At 43.4% G+C, this 14,971-nt stretch overlaps 1 protein-coding gene across 2 annotated transcripts in view; it reads right to left on the reverse strand.

The window, feature by feature from the left end:
- Window positions 1-14,971, reverse strand: part of LOC126200505 (gamma-butyrobetaine dioxygenase-like) — a 312,841-nt gene that overhangs the window by 224,937 nt on the left and 72,933 nt on the right. The window contains exons 1-2 of one of the 2 annotated variants that reach the window (XM_049936715.1): window positions 14,394-14,516; window positions 1,836-1,944 (exon numbers count right to left, since the gene is read on the reverse strand). In XM_049936715.1, coding sequence (XP_049792672.1) covers window positions 1,836-1,934 — 99 coding nt within the window. In that variant the 5' untranslated portion in view covers window positions 1,935-1,944; window positions 14,394-14,516. Of the gene's footprint in view, window positions 1-1,835; window positions 1,945-14,393; window positions 14,517-14,971 lie in introns of those variants that run through there. The other variant, XM_049936716.1, reaches the window with a different exon arrangement.

Below are 14,971 nucleotides of genomic sequence, written 5' to 3' on the forward strand. Positions count from 1 at the left end.
AAAGTAGCCCTTGGGCGGCCTGAGGGAAGCATGTCATCGACCGTTCCTGTCTGTCTGTATCTCCTCCATGACCGAACAACATTGCTTACTAACATTGTTACTAAAGAAGCATAACACCCCTCTCAAAAAATAAGAAATGTTGCATACAAAAATCACTCTGAAAATATAATTTTAGTAAGGCTTTCCTCAAAAGAGATATTTTAAAAGGAAATAATTTTACAATTATTAGTGACAAGAAAGTGATAAAACTATAACGGTGTCAGAGATGTTTACAAGCAGAAAGTCTTTTCCATTGTGGGCTTTGTAGCGACAAAGTCAAATAAAGCATTGTGTCTGTGTCTGTGTCCGAGACGCCTGGACACTTCCATTGTTGAGAGCCCTTCCTGGCACAAAGTAACAATGCGGACGAGATCGAACCGCGGTATTGATCGTCTAGGCATGGTTGAGCTACAGACGACACGAGCCGTGTACGTCCTTCCTGGTGGAATGACTGGAACTGATGGGCTGTCAGGCCCCCTCTGTCTAATAGGCGCTGCACATGCATGGTTGTTTACATCTTTGGGCGGATTTACTGACATCTCTGAACAGTGAAAGGGACTGTGTCTGTAATACAATATCATCAGGAATTCTGGGAACCAGGGTGATATAAAACTTTTTTTGATGTGTGTATTTTATAAATATATTTACGTTCAAGAGAAGACGCTCAGCAGGTATACAGGGTGTTCGGAAATTCCTGTTACAAACTTGTAGGACTTGCAGAGGGGGGTGGGTACATAATATTTTGAATAGGAACCCATGTCAATGGTAACAGTTCAGATGTGTAACGCGTCCACATCTGCTTCCACTCAAGCTAACTGGCCCTTCATCATTGATCTTCCTACGAGACGTACTGCACCCCTTCTTGGAAGCTGTGCCATTGATAGTCCTTCAGGAAACGACGTGGCTTTAGCGTGAATTTGCTCCACCTCGCTCTTCAACAGACGATATGGTGAAAGAATATAGACAGAAGTGGTCCAAATGCGTGGCCGCCGTGACCGCGGGATTTAACTCGTATGAACCACTTTTTGCGAGATTGTAAGCAAAGTTTAATTTACGAGTCTCCTATAGATGCAGAGGGTGATCTGCTGGCGCGAGTGCTGGCCGCTGCACTGGACATTGTGGAGACCTCAGGTGGGATGAGGTGTGTGTCCAGGACATGCTCCGAATGTACAATGCATGTAACAACGTTGGTGGTAGCGACATCGAGCCGCTGTTGTAATGCATCAAAACTGTTCTGTCTGTAAAGTGTTCTGGGTTGTTTTTAGTATTGGAATAATGTAAACACATAATGTGGTTACGGTTCTTTTCGAATTGTTGCCTAATAAATGCAGTGCGTCACGCCTAATTCCTCAAGCAGAAGTGGATGAGCTACACATATGAATTGAAATCGTCGTAGAACGGAAACGGTACGTTTCCGGACACAAGTTCCTATACTAAATATTATGTAATCACACCCCTGTACAAGTCCTAGAAGTTTGTAACGGGAATTTCCGAACACCCAGTACAAGAACACACGCGTATTCGAAAGCAACGTCGTATCAAAATTTCAAAGCCATCGGTGAAGAACTTCCAGACATTGTGAAATAATGAACATTTACATCTCTACTTATACTGATTAAGGCAGTAGTCTCATACAGAAAAAGTATTAGGAACAGCAAACCACCTACAGCAGGGTCTTTACGAAACAACGTGGTGAGATGCCCCACGTGCTAAACAATCAGTAGCAAGTGCGCGATTAACTGTCATACATGTAGAACAGAGGCTAAGCCTTGGAGTTGTAGGAGTGTTGGCCGTACCTGCTGAGCTGCTGCACCAGTCTGAGTGGACACCAAACGGCTCTTCCTGCCCACAGACACCAGAGAGCGAGAGGCACTCGCCACCAGGTTACGCAGCATTTTCTTTGTCCTGCGACACAGAGAGAACAAACCGATAACAATGAACACTGCTCACTGGGAAGTAGTGGCCGGCTCCGAACTCAAAGTAATGTACGCTGTGGCATACAGTATCGTAATATTGTTGGTAGTATCACTAAATGTCACAGTTATTGTCATTATTGCTATTATTATTATTATTGTTACTATCAGTGGCTGCAGCTGTAACAGTACAAGTAACGCCAGTATTGTTAGTTCATACTCAATATAAGTTACTCACACCGCCATATCAGACACTAAAGTCATTTTAATACTAGGTGTGATATTGAAACTCTTATTTTCTGAGGTAACTATGATGTGGTACATACTGTACGTGTGAAAGCCTGGTCTGGTGTAGGAGATGGGCTGATGGGCCCTAATCGGAGCAAAATAAAAAGTGACGAATCTAAAACATCTTCGGCAGTCTAAATTTCCAGTTATTTTACTTGTGCACCAGTTTAGCGCTACATCACGCCATCTTCACGCCCCTTATCGACATGTAGGAAGAATGCCACCTCTGGTCCAGTCGAAGTAGCGGTCAGCATACAGTGACTTATACCCGTAGATTTCTTGGTAATACAGCGATCCCTTCGATCATCACTTCTACATCTACATCTACATCTATACGGTTACTCTGCAATGCACACTTAAGTGCCTGGCAGAGGGTTCATCGAACCATTTTCATACTACTTCTCTACCATTCCACTCTAGAATGGCGCGTGGGAAAAAGAAACACCTAAATCTTTTCCTTCGAGCTCTGATTTCTCTTATTTTATTATGATGGTCATTTCTCCCTACGTAGGTGGGTGTCAACAAAATATTTACGCATTCGGAAGAGAAAGTTGGTGATTCAAATTTCGTAAATAGATCTCGCCGCAAAGAAAACCGCCTTTGTTTCAGTGACTGCCACCCCAACTCGCGTATCGTATCAGTGACACTCCCACCCCTATTGCGCGATAACACGTAACGAGCTGCCCTTCTTTGCACTTTTTCGATGTCCTCCGTCAATCTTACCTGGTAAGGATCCCATACTGCGCAGCAATATTCTAGCAGAGGACGGACAAGTGTCGCATCTTCTAAGTAATCTAAGTGTTCTGCCAACAAAGGGCAGTCTTCGTTTCGCCTTCCCCACATTATTATCTATGTGGTCTTTCCAATTTAAGTTGCTCGAAATTGTAATTCCTAGGTATTTAGTCGAATTGACAGCCCTTACATTAGTGCGATTTATCGTATACCCAATATTTATCGGATTTCTTCCCGTCTGTTTCTCAACTGCTGGCAAGTGTTGATCGAAGGACCTGCTGTGTTATGAAGTAATCTATGGATACCATTCACTGAATGCTGGCCAGAAGTGGGATTCTTCCTACACGTTGGTCAGGGCCCTGAATGTGGCGCAATGTAGCCCCGAAACTGGTTGCTCAAATAGAATAACTACTGGAAATTTAGAGAGATGAAGGTGTTTTAATTTTTCATATTATAATGAAGAGCCGAAGTCTCGCAACCATCTGTTTAAAAAATGGTTCAAATGGCTCTGAGCACTATAGAACTTAACTGCTGAGGTCATCAGTGCCGTAGAACTTAGAACTACTTAAACCTAACTAACCTTAATGACATCACACACATCCGTGCCCGAGGCAGGATTCGAACCTCCGACCGTAGCGGTCGCGCGTTTACAGACTGAAGCGCCTAGAACCGCTCGACCACTCCGGCCGGCCTATCTATTTAAGATGGACTTACAGAGACTAATCAGATCAGATTAAATAAATGAATAAATAATAAAAATTAATATTTTACGCACTTCTCCATTCGATGCTGACTAGAGCGAGCGAGCTATTGTGGAACTTTATCCTTTTCAGCCAAATATTCTAGCAGGCTAGCTGTGTGACAGAAAAGATACCAAGTGGCAACATTTAGGGAAGAGATTTACAGTTCTGGCATTCGCCTGATAACCAAGGAAAACTGTCCGAAAACCTTGGTCGAATCTAGGGTATTGGAGCTATTTTAATTTATTTCTGGGCAACGTTGTCCATTGTCCAATATATAGCGTGTTCGTAAACTCCCGTTACAAACTTCTAGGGGACTGAGTAGACAATATTTAGAACTGGAACCCATCCCCGAAAACATACCATTTCCGTGCTACAGCCGTTTGAAAACATGTTTGCTAGGTAGGTATGCAACAGGGTAGTAATGATCGAGGGTGCTTACGTCGAATCGGCTGACGGCATTTGACGTCTGTCCTACCCCTCTGGCCTGTCTCAGAGTTAGAGCTGCGTGGTTGAGTACATGTTTGCAGAATACACCGACATGAGCTTTCTGTACCGCGAATCTCATGGTAATGGAGGAGCTCCTCGTCACCTTCATCAAGATCATCATCCAAAACGTCCTAATCGATCGCATACCTATTCGCCACTACGCAACGGGTTAGAGAAAGGGGTAATTTCATCGTCAGCGGGAGTAACTGTGGTACTCCACGGAGACGCGGCACACCCCAATTGGGAGAGGCCTTACTGTAGACAACACAGTTTGTGAAAACTAAGTTTCCTTTTTGTTTCTTTAGTTATTAAATGAGAGGAACTGTAGAATAAGTGATGTACTGGGTCACGCCTAATAAATTACTTGTAAAAGTGGTCATGTTACCAACAAGTTTTTAGATGGCAGTAGAATATTGTGTATCTCTCCTAGGAGCTGTCAGGCGCATTTTCTCTGATGTTTCGGCATGCATTTGCAATTTCGTCTTTGCTATGTGTAGCTAGTCTGCCAAAGCAAATGCTGCTCACCACGTCTTTTATGCGATGCCCAGTGTCGAAAGAAAACGTCTGTTTGTTTCCCGTTATAAACAAAATTATTTTTAAAGTTGAATTTTACGTGTCCATTCCATAGGGCGGTCCCATATTAGTATAGTGCGATATTCGTTTTACCGGCATGTATTAACAGGGGTAGGAAAACACGAAACGGTGTTCCGAAAGGATAGTCTAAACACGGTTGGCGGTGGCGTGTTTGTTCCTGTTAGAAGTAGTTTTACTTGTCGCGAAGTTGAAGTAGATACTTTGTGTGAGTTAGTATGGGCAGAGGTCATTGTTGGCAACCGGAATAAAATAATAATTGGATCCTTTTACCGACCTCCCAATTCAGATGATACAGTTGCTGAAAGGTTCAAAGAAAACTTGAGTTTGATTTCAAACATGTACCTGTCTCATACGATAATAGTTGGTGGTGGCTTTAATTTACCCTCGATATGTTGGTGAATATACGTGCTTAATTCCGGTGGTATGTGATGTGTTGGCAGAAGAGCCAACACCGTGTTGCTAGAGGAGGCTGAAATGCACGCGTTTAAGCTCACGCAGACTGGCGTGAGGTCTGGAACAGTTAAAGGAGTTATAGTAGCCAAAAATAGTACATAGCTTCTGGAATACTTAACTTTAATCCATAATTGGAGAACATCGCTCTTGATGATACATTAATTACAATCTCAATATAAACTGGTAATGGCGCCTTGCTAGGTCGTAGCAAATGACGTAGCTGAAGGCTATGCTGACTATCGTCTCGGCAAATGAGAGCGTATTTGTGAGTGATTCATCTCTGGCAAAGTCTGCTGTACAACTGGGGCGAGTGCTAGGACGTCTCTCTAGACCTGCCGTGTGGCGGCGCTCGGTCTGCAATCACTGACAGTGGCGACACGCGGGTCCGACGTATACTAACGGACCGCGGCCGATTTAAAGGCTACCACCTAGCAAGTGTGGTGTCTGGCGGTGACACCACAGTATGCATAAAATATCATCCGAAATTGTGCTAAACACATTCTCAGAATATTAATTCGAGCAGTTAGTTCATGAGCCCATGCGAATAGTAAACCGTTGTGAAAACACACTTGACCTCTTAGCAACAAATAATCCTGAGTTAATAACGAGCATCAGAACCGTTCAGGGATTAGTGAACACAGGGTTGTCGTAGCGAGACTGAATACTGTAATCCCCGAATCCTCGAAAAATAAGCGAAAAATATACCTATTCAAAAAAGCAGATAAAAATTCACTTGACGTCTTCCTGAGAGACAATCTCCACTCATTCCTAATTAATAATATAAGTGTAGATCAGATGTGGCTTAAATTCAGAGAAATAGTATCGGCAGCAACTGACAGATTTATACCAAATAAATTAACAAACGACGGAGCTGATCCTCCTTGGTAACTCTGGGTTAGAACACTGTTGCAGATACAACGAAACAAACATGCCAAATTTAAACAGACGCAAAATTCCCAAGACTGGCAACCTTCTGGTCCAGACTGTACACCAATTAGGTTCCTTTCGGAGTATGCTGATGCATTAGCTCCATACTTAACAATCATATACAACCGTTCGCTCGACGAAAGACCCGTACGCAAAGACTGGAAATTTGTACAGGTGACACAAACATTCAAGAAAGGTAGTAGGAGTAATCCACTAAATTACAGGCCCATATCGTTAACGTCGATATGCAGCAGGTTTGTGGAACATGTATTGAGTTCGAACATTATGAATTACTTCGAAGAAAACGGTCTATTGACACACAGTCAACATGGGTTTAGAAAACATCGTTCCTGTGAAACACAACTAGCTCTTTGTTTACATGAGGTGTTGAGTGCTATTGGCAAGGGATTTCAGATCGATTCCGTATTTCTGGATTTCCGGAAGGCTTTTGACACTGTACCACACAAGCGGCTTGTAGTGAAATTGCGTGCTTATGGAATATCGTTTCAGTTATATTGACTGGATTTGTGATTTCCTGTCAGAGAGGTCACAGTTCGTAGTAATTGACGGAAAGTCATCGAGTAAAACAGAAGTGATTTCTGGAGTTCCCCAAGGTAGTGTTATAGGCCCTCTGTTATTCCTTATCTATATAAACGATCTAGGAGACAATCTGAGCAGCCGTCTCCGGTTGTTTGCAGATGACGCTGTCGTTTATCGACTAATAAAGTCATCAGAAGATCAAAACAAACTGCAAAACGATTTAGAAAAGACATCTGAACGGTGCGAAAAGTGGCAGTTGTTCCTAAATAACGAAAAGTGTGAGGTCATCCACATGAGTGCTAAAAGGAATCCGTTAAACTTCGGTGACACGATAAATCAGTCTAATCTAAATGCCGTAAATTCAACTACGTACCTAGGTATTACAATTACGAACAACTTAAATTGGAAGTAACATATAGAAAATGTTGTGGGGAAGATTAACCAAAGACTGCGTTTTATTGGCAGGACACTTAGAAAATGTAACAGACCTACTAAGGAGACTGCCTAGACTACGCTTTCCCGTCCTCTTTTAGAATACTGCTGCGCAGTGTGGGATCCTTACCAGATAGGACTGACGGAGTACATCGAAAAAGTTCAAAGAAAGGCAGCACGTTTTGTATTATCGCGAAATTGGGAGAGAGTGTCACAGAAATGATACAGTTCTAAACAGACAATGTATAAAACCATCGAGAACATCGAGTTCGCCACAACAGCTGGAGACAAGAAGAACCGCATACCAGTTAAGAGAGTTGCTGCTACTGCACTTGCCGACGGACCTTGTGTTTTCTGTGGTTGCAGACTTAATTTTAGTATTGACATTAACGATACTTTCGATCATGGTTCAAATGGCTCTGAGCACTATGGGACTTAACATCTGAGGTCATCAGTCCCCTAGAACTTAGAACTACTTAAACCTAACTAACCTAAGGACATCACACACATCCATGCCCGAGGCAGGATTCGAACCTGCGACCGTAGCAGTCGCGCGGTTCCAGAGTGAGCGCCTTAACCGCGAGACCACCGCGGCCGGCTTTCGATCATGGTAATGGTTGGCTCACTGTAGCCATTGTGCATGGAGGTACAGGAGTACCTAGTGTTCCTGGACTTGAAAGTTTTGTTGACAGACACATTATTGCCTATCGTACCTACCATATGGCAGAACTTGCTAATAAGGACTTTGGTAAATCTGCTTATATGTCTCCTTCTGCGTTGTCTTTGTATACTCGTAATGAGAGAAAAATATCTGTTAATGAGTCTGTATTTATTTGGGTTAAAGGTAATGGAGTATGTAAAGTTTGTTGGCGACTGTGCCGGCCGCTGGTGGCCGAGCGGTTCTGGCGCTACAGTCTGGAACCGCGCGACCGCTACGGTCGCAGGTTCGAATCCTGCCTCGGGCATGGATGTGTGTGTTGTCCTTAGGTTAGTTAGGTTTAAGTAGTTCTAAGTTGTAGGGGACTTATGACCTCAGCAGTTGAGTCCCATAGTGCTCAGAGCCATTTGAACCATTTTTTTGTTGGTGACTGTACTTTGTATTTTCATAAATAAATTCATCTGTATGCAAACTGATCTGTAGCGTCAGCCGGGGGGCTCAAGGAGGCAACAGTTTTGTTCTGTTAATAGAGTTAACGCCTGACCTTGCCGACCTCGCGCAGCTGCGGCTGGCTTACGCAATCGTTGCGGCACGCCAGCGGACGCGCACACCCTAGAACAACCCGGTGTGCGCGTAGGGATAACGTTCCGCTGGCACTGTGAAAAGTCCAAGCTACTGCCTATACTATATAAGCGAGCGAGAGCCGCGCAGAGGCTCATTAGCGCTGCTGCTGCTGCACAGGCAACTGCATTGAACGCCGCCACGATGCCTTACAGGAGAATTCGTCGCCGTTCTAAACAGACAGTGTATAAAACCATCGAGAACATCGAGTTCGCCACAACAGCTGGAGACAAGAAGAACCGCATACCAGTTACGACATGTACCCATTTCTATTCCTCCAATTACAGGGCCATCTGTGGTGATAGGATGAAAATGTTTCAAACAAAACGCGTGTAGATTTTCCCGTAGAATCGTAATCTGCAATAAAAAACGGGGGTTCCCATTGAAGATTTCAAAGCAGCCACGCAGGGGTTTTGGGTGGCGGGTCGAGTGTGGTATCGTTGGATGTCCCCCTCCGAGGCAAAAAAATTGGAATTAAAACTTTTTGTGATCCGATGTGCATTATTTCAAAGTCTTCAGTGAACATGAACATCAAAAATGTTTTCCATCACCCTGGTTAACAGAACTTTTACAGATATACGTTGACTGTAGATGTTGTATCACAGACGCAGTCCCTTGAGTGTTCAGAGATGTCACTAAAGCCGCCTAAAGATGTAAGCAACCATGCCTGAGCAGCGCTTATTAGTCGGAGGGGTTCCGACAGCCGATCTGTTCCAGTCATTCCACCAGGAAGGAGCTATAAGACTCGTGTTGTCTGTAGTTCAGCCATGCATAGACGGTCAATACCGCGGTTCGATCCAGACTGTAGTGCCTAGAACCGCTCGGTCACATAAGCCGGCTGTTCGTTTTTCCCGCGCGCTGTTCAAGAGTGGAACGGTAGAGAAGTATCTTAAAGGTGGTTCAATGAGCCCTCTGCCAGGCACTTAATTGTGAATTGCTGAGTAATCATGTAGCTGTAGATGCAGACACTTCCAGTCATGGTAACGCTTGGCTTACTGTTGTCGTTGTAAGAGCTTGTAGTTGTGCTGCTGCTGCTGGGTTGGAGAGCTTTGATTCTCGTAATGCGTCATCCGCGAATACCTAATGGTACTTCCTACCTTATCCAGTAAGTTATTTAAACTGCATCGAACGCCTTTCGGAAGTCAAGGAGCACTGCATCAACCTCGACACCAGTATCTACTTTTTCGGTCTCGTGGACGAAGCACGCTGTGTTTCAAACGATCACCGTCTTCGGTATCCATGTTGATTCTTAAAGAGGAGGTTTTTCGGTCTCTAGAAATGTCATGATATGCAAGCACCAAACATTTCCAGTTCTACATCAAATCCGCTGTTGCAGGTTGCATTTCTGATAGCTCTCAGGAGCAACAAAAATTTGGTTTTAAGTATTTCACATAATTATCGACCGAAATTAAAAATTTGAAATGCTGTTATAATACGCTTATTAAGATGTATAATCTTACATTGAAGGTGTAACGCAATAAGCCAGGTATTACTGTTAGGAACTGCGTATACAACTTGGGCAGCGTAACCCATGACGCGCAAATTACCCAGATCATATTCAGCCAGTATTTAAGACTGACAGCACTTATAAGGGGACGCACCTAGTGGGCATCACCGATTTCGTCCAGATTTATGGTATAAGCTGGCCAGAAACGAAAGTGACGGAACTGAGAGCTCCAGATGACGAAACATTTAGAAAAAGTAGCATTTTTGTCGAGGGTCGGGCGAGGCATGGCACATGCATGATAGGGCAGTTTCGAGGCAGCGGGTGTCGCAGCTGAAATAGTTCAGAAGGGTAATCCAAGGGTCGTGGGATCGAGTTCCTGTATGGAAACATTTTTCTTTTTTTTAAATTTTCAATCTTTGCGCTACTGCAAATACGCCGAAATATGAACGAAGTAACCACACGTATACAGCGCAATACTCTATAACCCTTTCTGTAAAATTATAGTCGCCTACGTGTACGTATAAGAGAGTACTGACTCTTTTCGACCGACGATTAAAAATACGGTGGATGAGTACACGGCTTAGTATAGGAATGTTGTCATTACTTCGTCAAAATCTGGAAAACTTATAACAGACACAAAGCAATTTGGTTCGCCGGCCGAGGTGGCCGAGCGGTTCTAAGCGCTACAGTCTGGAACCGCGCGACCGCTACGGTCGCAGGTTCGAATCCTGCCTCGGGCATGGCTGTGTTTGATGTCCTTAGGTTAGTTAGGTTTAAGTAGTTCTAGGTTCTAGGGGACTGATGACCTCAGAAGTTGTCCCATAGTGCTCAGAGCCATTTGAACCATCTGAACAGACTTTGGTTCCTAGTGGGCATATGTTTAAATCAAAGGGGAAAGTTGAAAATTTCGGATACTGGTCTCACGCCTACTTAGGCAGATTCTCTGACCATTAAGCTATCCGCGGACAGTGGTCATCGGAGCTGCACGGAGTACCCTAGCACGCCTCACGTCAGACCCAAATTCTCAACCTATCCACACACTACTAATGTAGTGCCCTTTGCCCGATATCCTTATTACCCTCTGCAATTCGCAATCACCCATAAGAGCTCGAACGTAGAGTGCATCCGCACTGACTCTCTTTATATGTAGTGTCTGTTCTTTCGAACATGTCCGAAAGAACAGACATGACACATAAACTTAGAACAGCCTTAAACGAAAAAAAACTGACTGATGTGATGAAGCTTTCCGCGCAGGACGGAAAATTTCACTTGTTAAATGAATCGTGCGAAGATTCAAATGGTTCAAATGGCTCTAAGCACTATGGGACTTAACATCTGAGTTCATCAGTCCCCTAGACTTAGAACTACTTAAACCAAACTTAACCTGAGGACATCACATACATTCATGCCCGAGGCAGGATTCGAACCTGCGACCGTAGCAGCAGCGCGGTTCCGGACTGAAGCGCCTAGAACCGTTCTGCCACAGCGGCCGGCTCGTGGGCCGAGAAACAAATCCACAAGTACACTTTTCAAAGTGAAGAAAGATTACCATTGTACAGTATTAAAGTGATTCCCTCCCAAATGCTAGTGGAGCTCTGCGATGTCCTTTTTTATAATCAGAAAAAGAATTTAATCAAACAGCTTCAAAACACTCCTTCCTCATTGAGAGGGAAAAAGAATTCACGTCCAGAGAAGACACGTCCAGAGAAGACAGCGTCAAAATACGCCCCACTGTACATCACGAGTTGTCCTCACCAATATTTGGCGATATGATGTGTTACGCGTAACTGTAAACATGTGGTGTTAATAACGTGTGCAGGCTGCCGAGAATACTACAACTTCCTTTGTTTTTACAGGGAATATCACCTGAGCAACTGAAAACAATGAAATTATTTAATTTTATATACGAAGATATTGTGTATACGTTATAATCCATTCTTGGAAATTTATTTCCAATTCTAAATTTTACTGTTCCTATTCTTTTCATGTCTTTTATAAAAGTATTAATAAATATTCTTTTCATGTCTTTTATAAAAGTATTGATAAATACAATATAGTGGACGTTATTTCACTTTGAAACTTCCTGGCAGATTAAAACTGTGTGCCGGACCGAGACTCGAACTCGGGACCTTTGCCTTTCGCGGGCAAGTGCTCTACCGCGGAAGGCAAAGATCCCGAGTTCGAGTCTCGGTCCGGCACACAGTTTTAATCTGCCATAAAGTTTCATATCAGCGCACACTCCCCTGCAGAGTGAAAATCTCATTCTGGTTATTCACTTTATTTGCAACGTAACATAAGAACTGAAAATGAGGTTTCAGCATAGGTATTCGACCGCACGACCCTCGCATTACAGTTCTGTGGTTTCCGCCGCGCCCATCGCTACCTGGAAGCTAAGCTAACGAAATGCCTCGTGCGTCGCCCGACCCGTGCCAAAGATGCTGTTCTCTCTCAACACTTTTCCATCTGAAGCTCCCACTTCTGTCACTTTCACGTCTGGTCAAGCCCTGTACTCACCATAAATTTCGACGTAATCAGTGACGACGTATAGAGCAGGTCGTCCCGTTAGCGAGTTCCAACAAACCTCACATATAATTTCAAACCTTTAGGAAAGGTTTCTCCCAGGGACAATTCATGAAATAACGAAAGAAAAAAAGATTATCACTTGCTACATTTTCGCTGTTCGTGTAGAAAACTTCAGCATCACGCCAACCGTTTTAATTTGTTATTACTGTACCACCGCCGGCCGGAATGGCCGAGCGGTTCTAGGCGCTACAGTCTGGAACTGCGCGACCGCTACGGTCGCAGATTCGAAACCTGCCTCGGGCATTGATATGTGTGATGTCCTTAGGTGAGTTAGGTTTAAGTAGTTCTAAGTTCTAGGCGACTGATGACCTCAGAAGTGTAGTCCCATGGTGCTCAGACCATTTCTGTACCACCAGCTGTAATCGCAACACATTTTTCAGATAGTAATCACGTACATCACTGAATGTACCTGCAAAATTATATCATTGCACGTCACGTAGTTCATGAAATATGGCATCATAAGACATTGAGATGGGTGAAAAACTAGATTTTCTTGAGACGAAGCTGTGTTACACATGGGATTTCGTTTTGTTTATGAGTTGGGAGGGAGGGGAGAGGGGGAACTTGCAAGCCTTTCAAGTGATTAGAGCAACCACGAAACATCTCATAACGAGAGGTCATCACCGGTGGGATCGACTTTTTGAAACCGTCTCTACGGTGACGTACCTTAAGATCCTCAGTTTCACACCCATGGCGGGCCCTGACTTTCGCGTAATTGACGAAAAAAATCGTAATTTTGCTTCACGCTCAATAACAGTAATACGTAGTATTGCACGGACTCGTTTAGTGGTGTACTGAATAGGTAAGACCTTCATGTATGGTTTTGAATTTCGGCAGGTTTAGAATTTTTTTTATCTTAAAATCTTTATTGAATAGGCTTTAACATCAGTCAGACAATTGCTGAAAATGTAATTTTTTTATTTCTGTTCCTTTATCACATCGTATGAACTTTTTTATTTGTTGTCATTTTATCTTTATATCATTCTTTATCCACTCGGAATTTTTGTGAATGTGAATATAGTGATATTAATCTCTTATGATATATAAATATTTGACAATGCCGATCTGTCGATTAAAAAACAAAAGGCGAAATAATATATTTATACTGACTGTGCAGTGATGTCAAAAATTATTTCTCGCTAAAAGTTGTGTGTCTTTGTGGATAGTAATCGTCATACAAATGTTTAAAACGTAGCGTAAATTCCTACTGCACTATGGACAAAACAACGCAGATGAAGATTTAAACGGAAGACTGGATTAGAATTAAAACGAAATTCAAGCAAAATAAAGGATAGAAATAATGAATGCAACAATATGGACGAAAAAACAGGATGATAAAACGAAAGAAATTAAACCAAAATTAAAAGATAAAATTAATAAAAAACACATGAAGAATTTTCAAGTGGAAAAAGAATGATAGAATGGAAAAAGAGAGTAAATGAAAAAGTTGATATGATGATTAAAATGATGTGACAAAGGAACAGAAATAAAAAAATTACGTTTAAAGCAATTAATTGTATAAAAATAATGATCAAAGAGTCATTTCGAGAAAAATTAAAAGTAAAAAGAAACTTTAAGCAGTTGAAGGCCTTAACCCACCAAATACACTACGCAACCAGTCTATATGATACTACTTTTTTAATGCTATTGAGCCGCAGCCGCACGTAAAAATCCGATTTTTTTTTTCGTCAGTTACTCACGAACGAGGGCCCACCAGGCTGAATGGCTGCAGTGTGTGATACCTTGGATCGTAATATACATAACCGTATAGATGGTTTCAAAAAGTCGATCGCACCGCGAAGGACGTCTGCTTATCAAACTGAATGGCCAGACAGGTAATTGACTCACGTCGGTTGGAGACCCCTCTCCCTACCATAAAAATATGAACCAGTGTACAGGCACTGAGTCATATCAGACATGACTGGGTGGCAGCTTACCTGTTGTCTTGCTAGTAGAGGTCGAAACAAGAAAGAGGTCGGAGAGGCAGTACGAGAAGCCCCAAACGTGTCGCTCTGGTGAGGGTGAACCCACCAAATGGCGACTGGAGCCTTATATACCCTGACCTGTCCCACTGGAGTTGGGTTTCCAAACGAGCGCGTATCACGTGCGCGTTATCAGCGAGCTGAGCCTCTGACCTATGAGGCCCTCCCCCGTAATCTGACAGCACGCACGCTGCCAATAACAACGCCTTGTGCCTCAATGGCCGGGTGCAAGTCTTTCAACTGGACCCCACATCGGCGACCTGTGTGTCCCTCATCTGTCCCTGCTATCTAACGGGGAAAGAGAACCTACAGTTTAACGTGGAGTCCGAACCACGTGTCGTTCCTGGTGGCTCATCACATCTTTGAGAGATGAAGCTAGATTACGAGCAGACTGAAAATTTCCGTAGTCCGGCCGTGATTCGAACCCACGACCTCTCGGTTTCCAGGCACCGGTTTTTCGCTAGTCCAACACGAACGCTGGTCACCCACGAGAACACGGGTGTACCGTAAATCCATCATACGTGTTGACAGTA

This window comes from Schistocerca nitens, chromosome 1, assembly GCF_023898315.1.
Source record: "Schistocerca nitens isolate TAMUIC-IGC-003100 chromosome 1, iqSchNite1.1, whole genome shotgun sequence".
NCBI lineage: Eukaryota > Metazoa > Arthropoda > Insecta > Orthoptera > Acrididae > Schistocerca > Schistocerca nitens.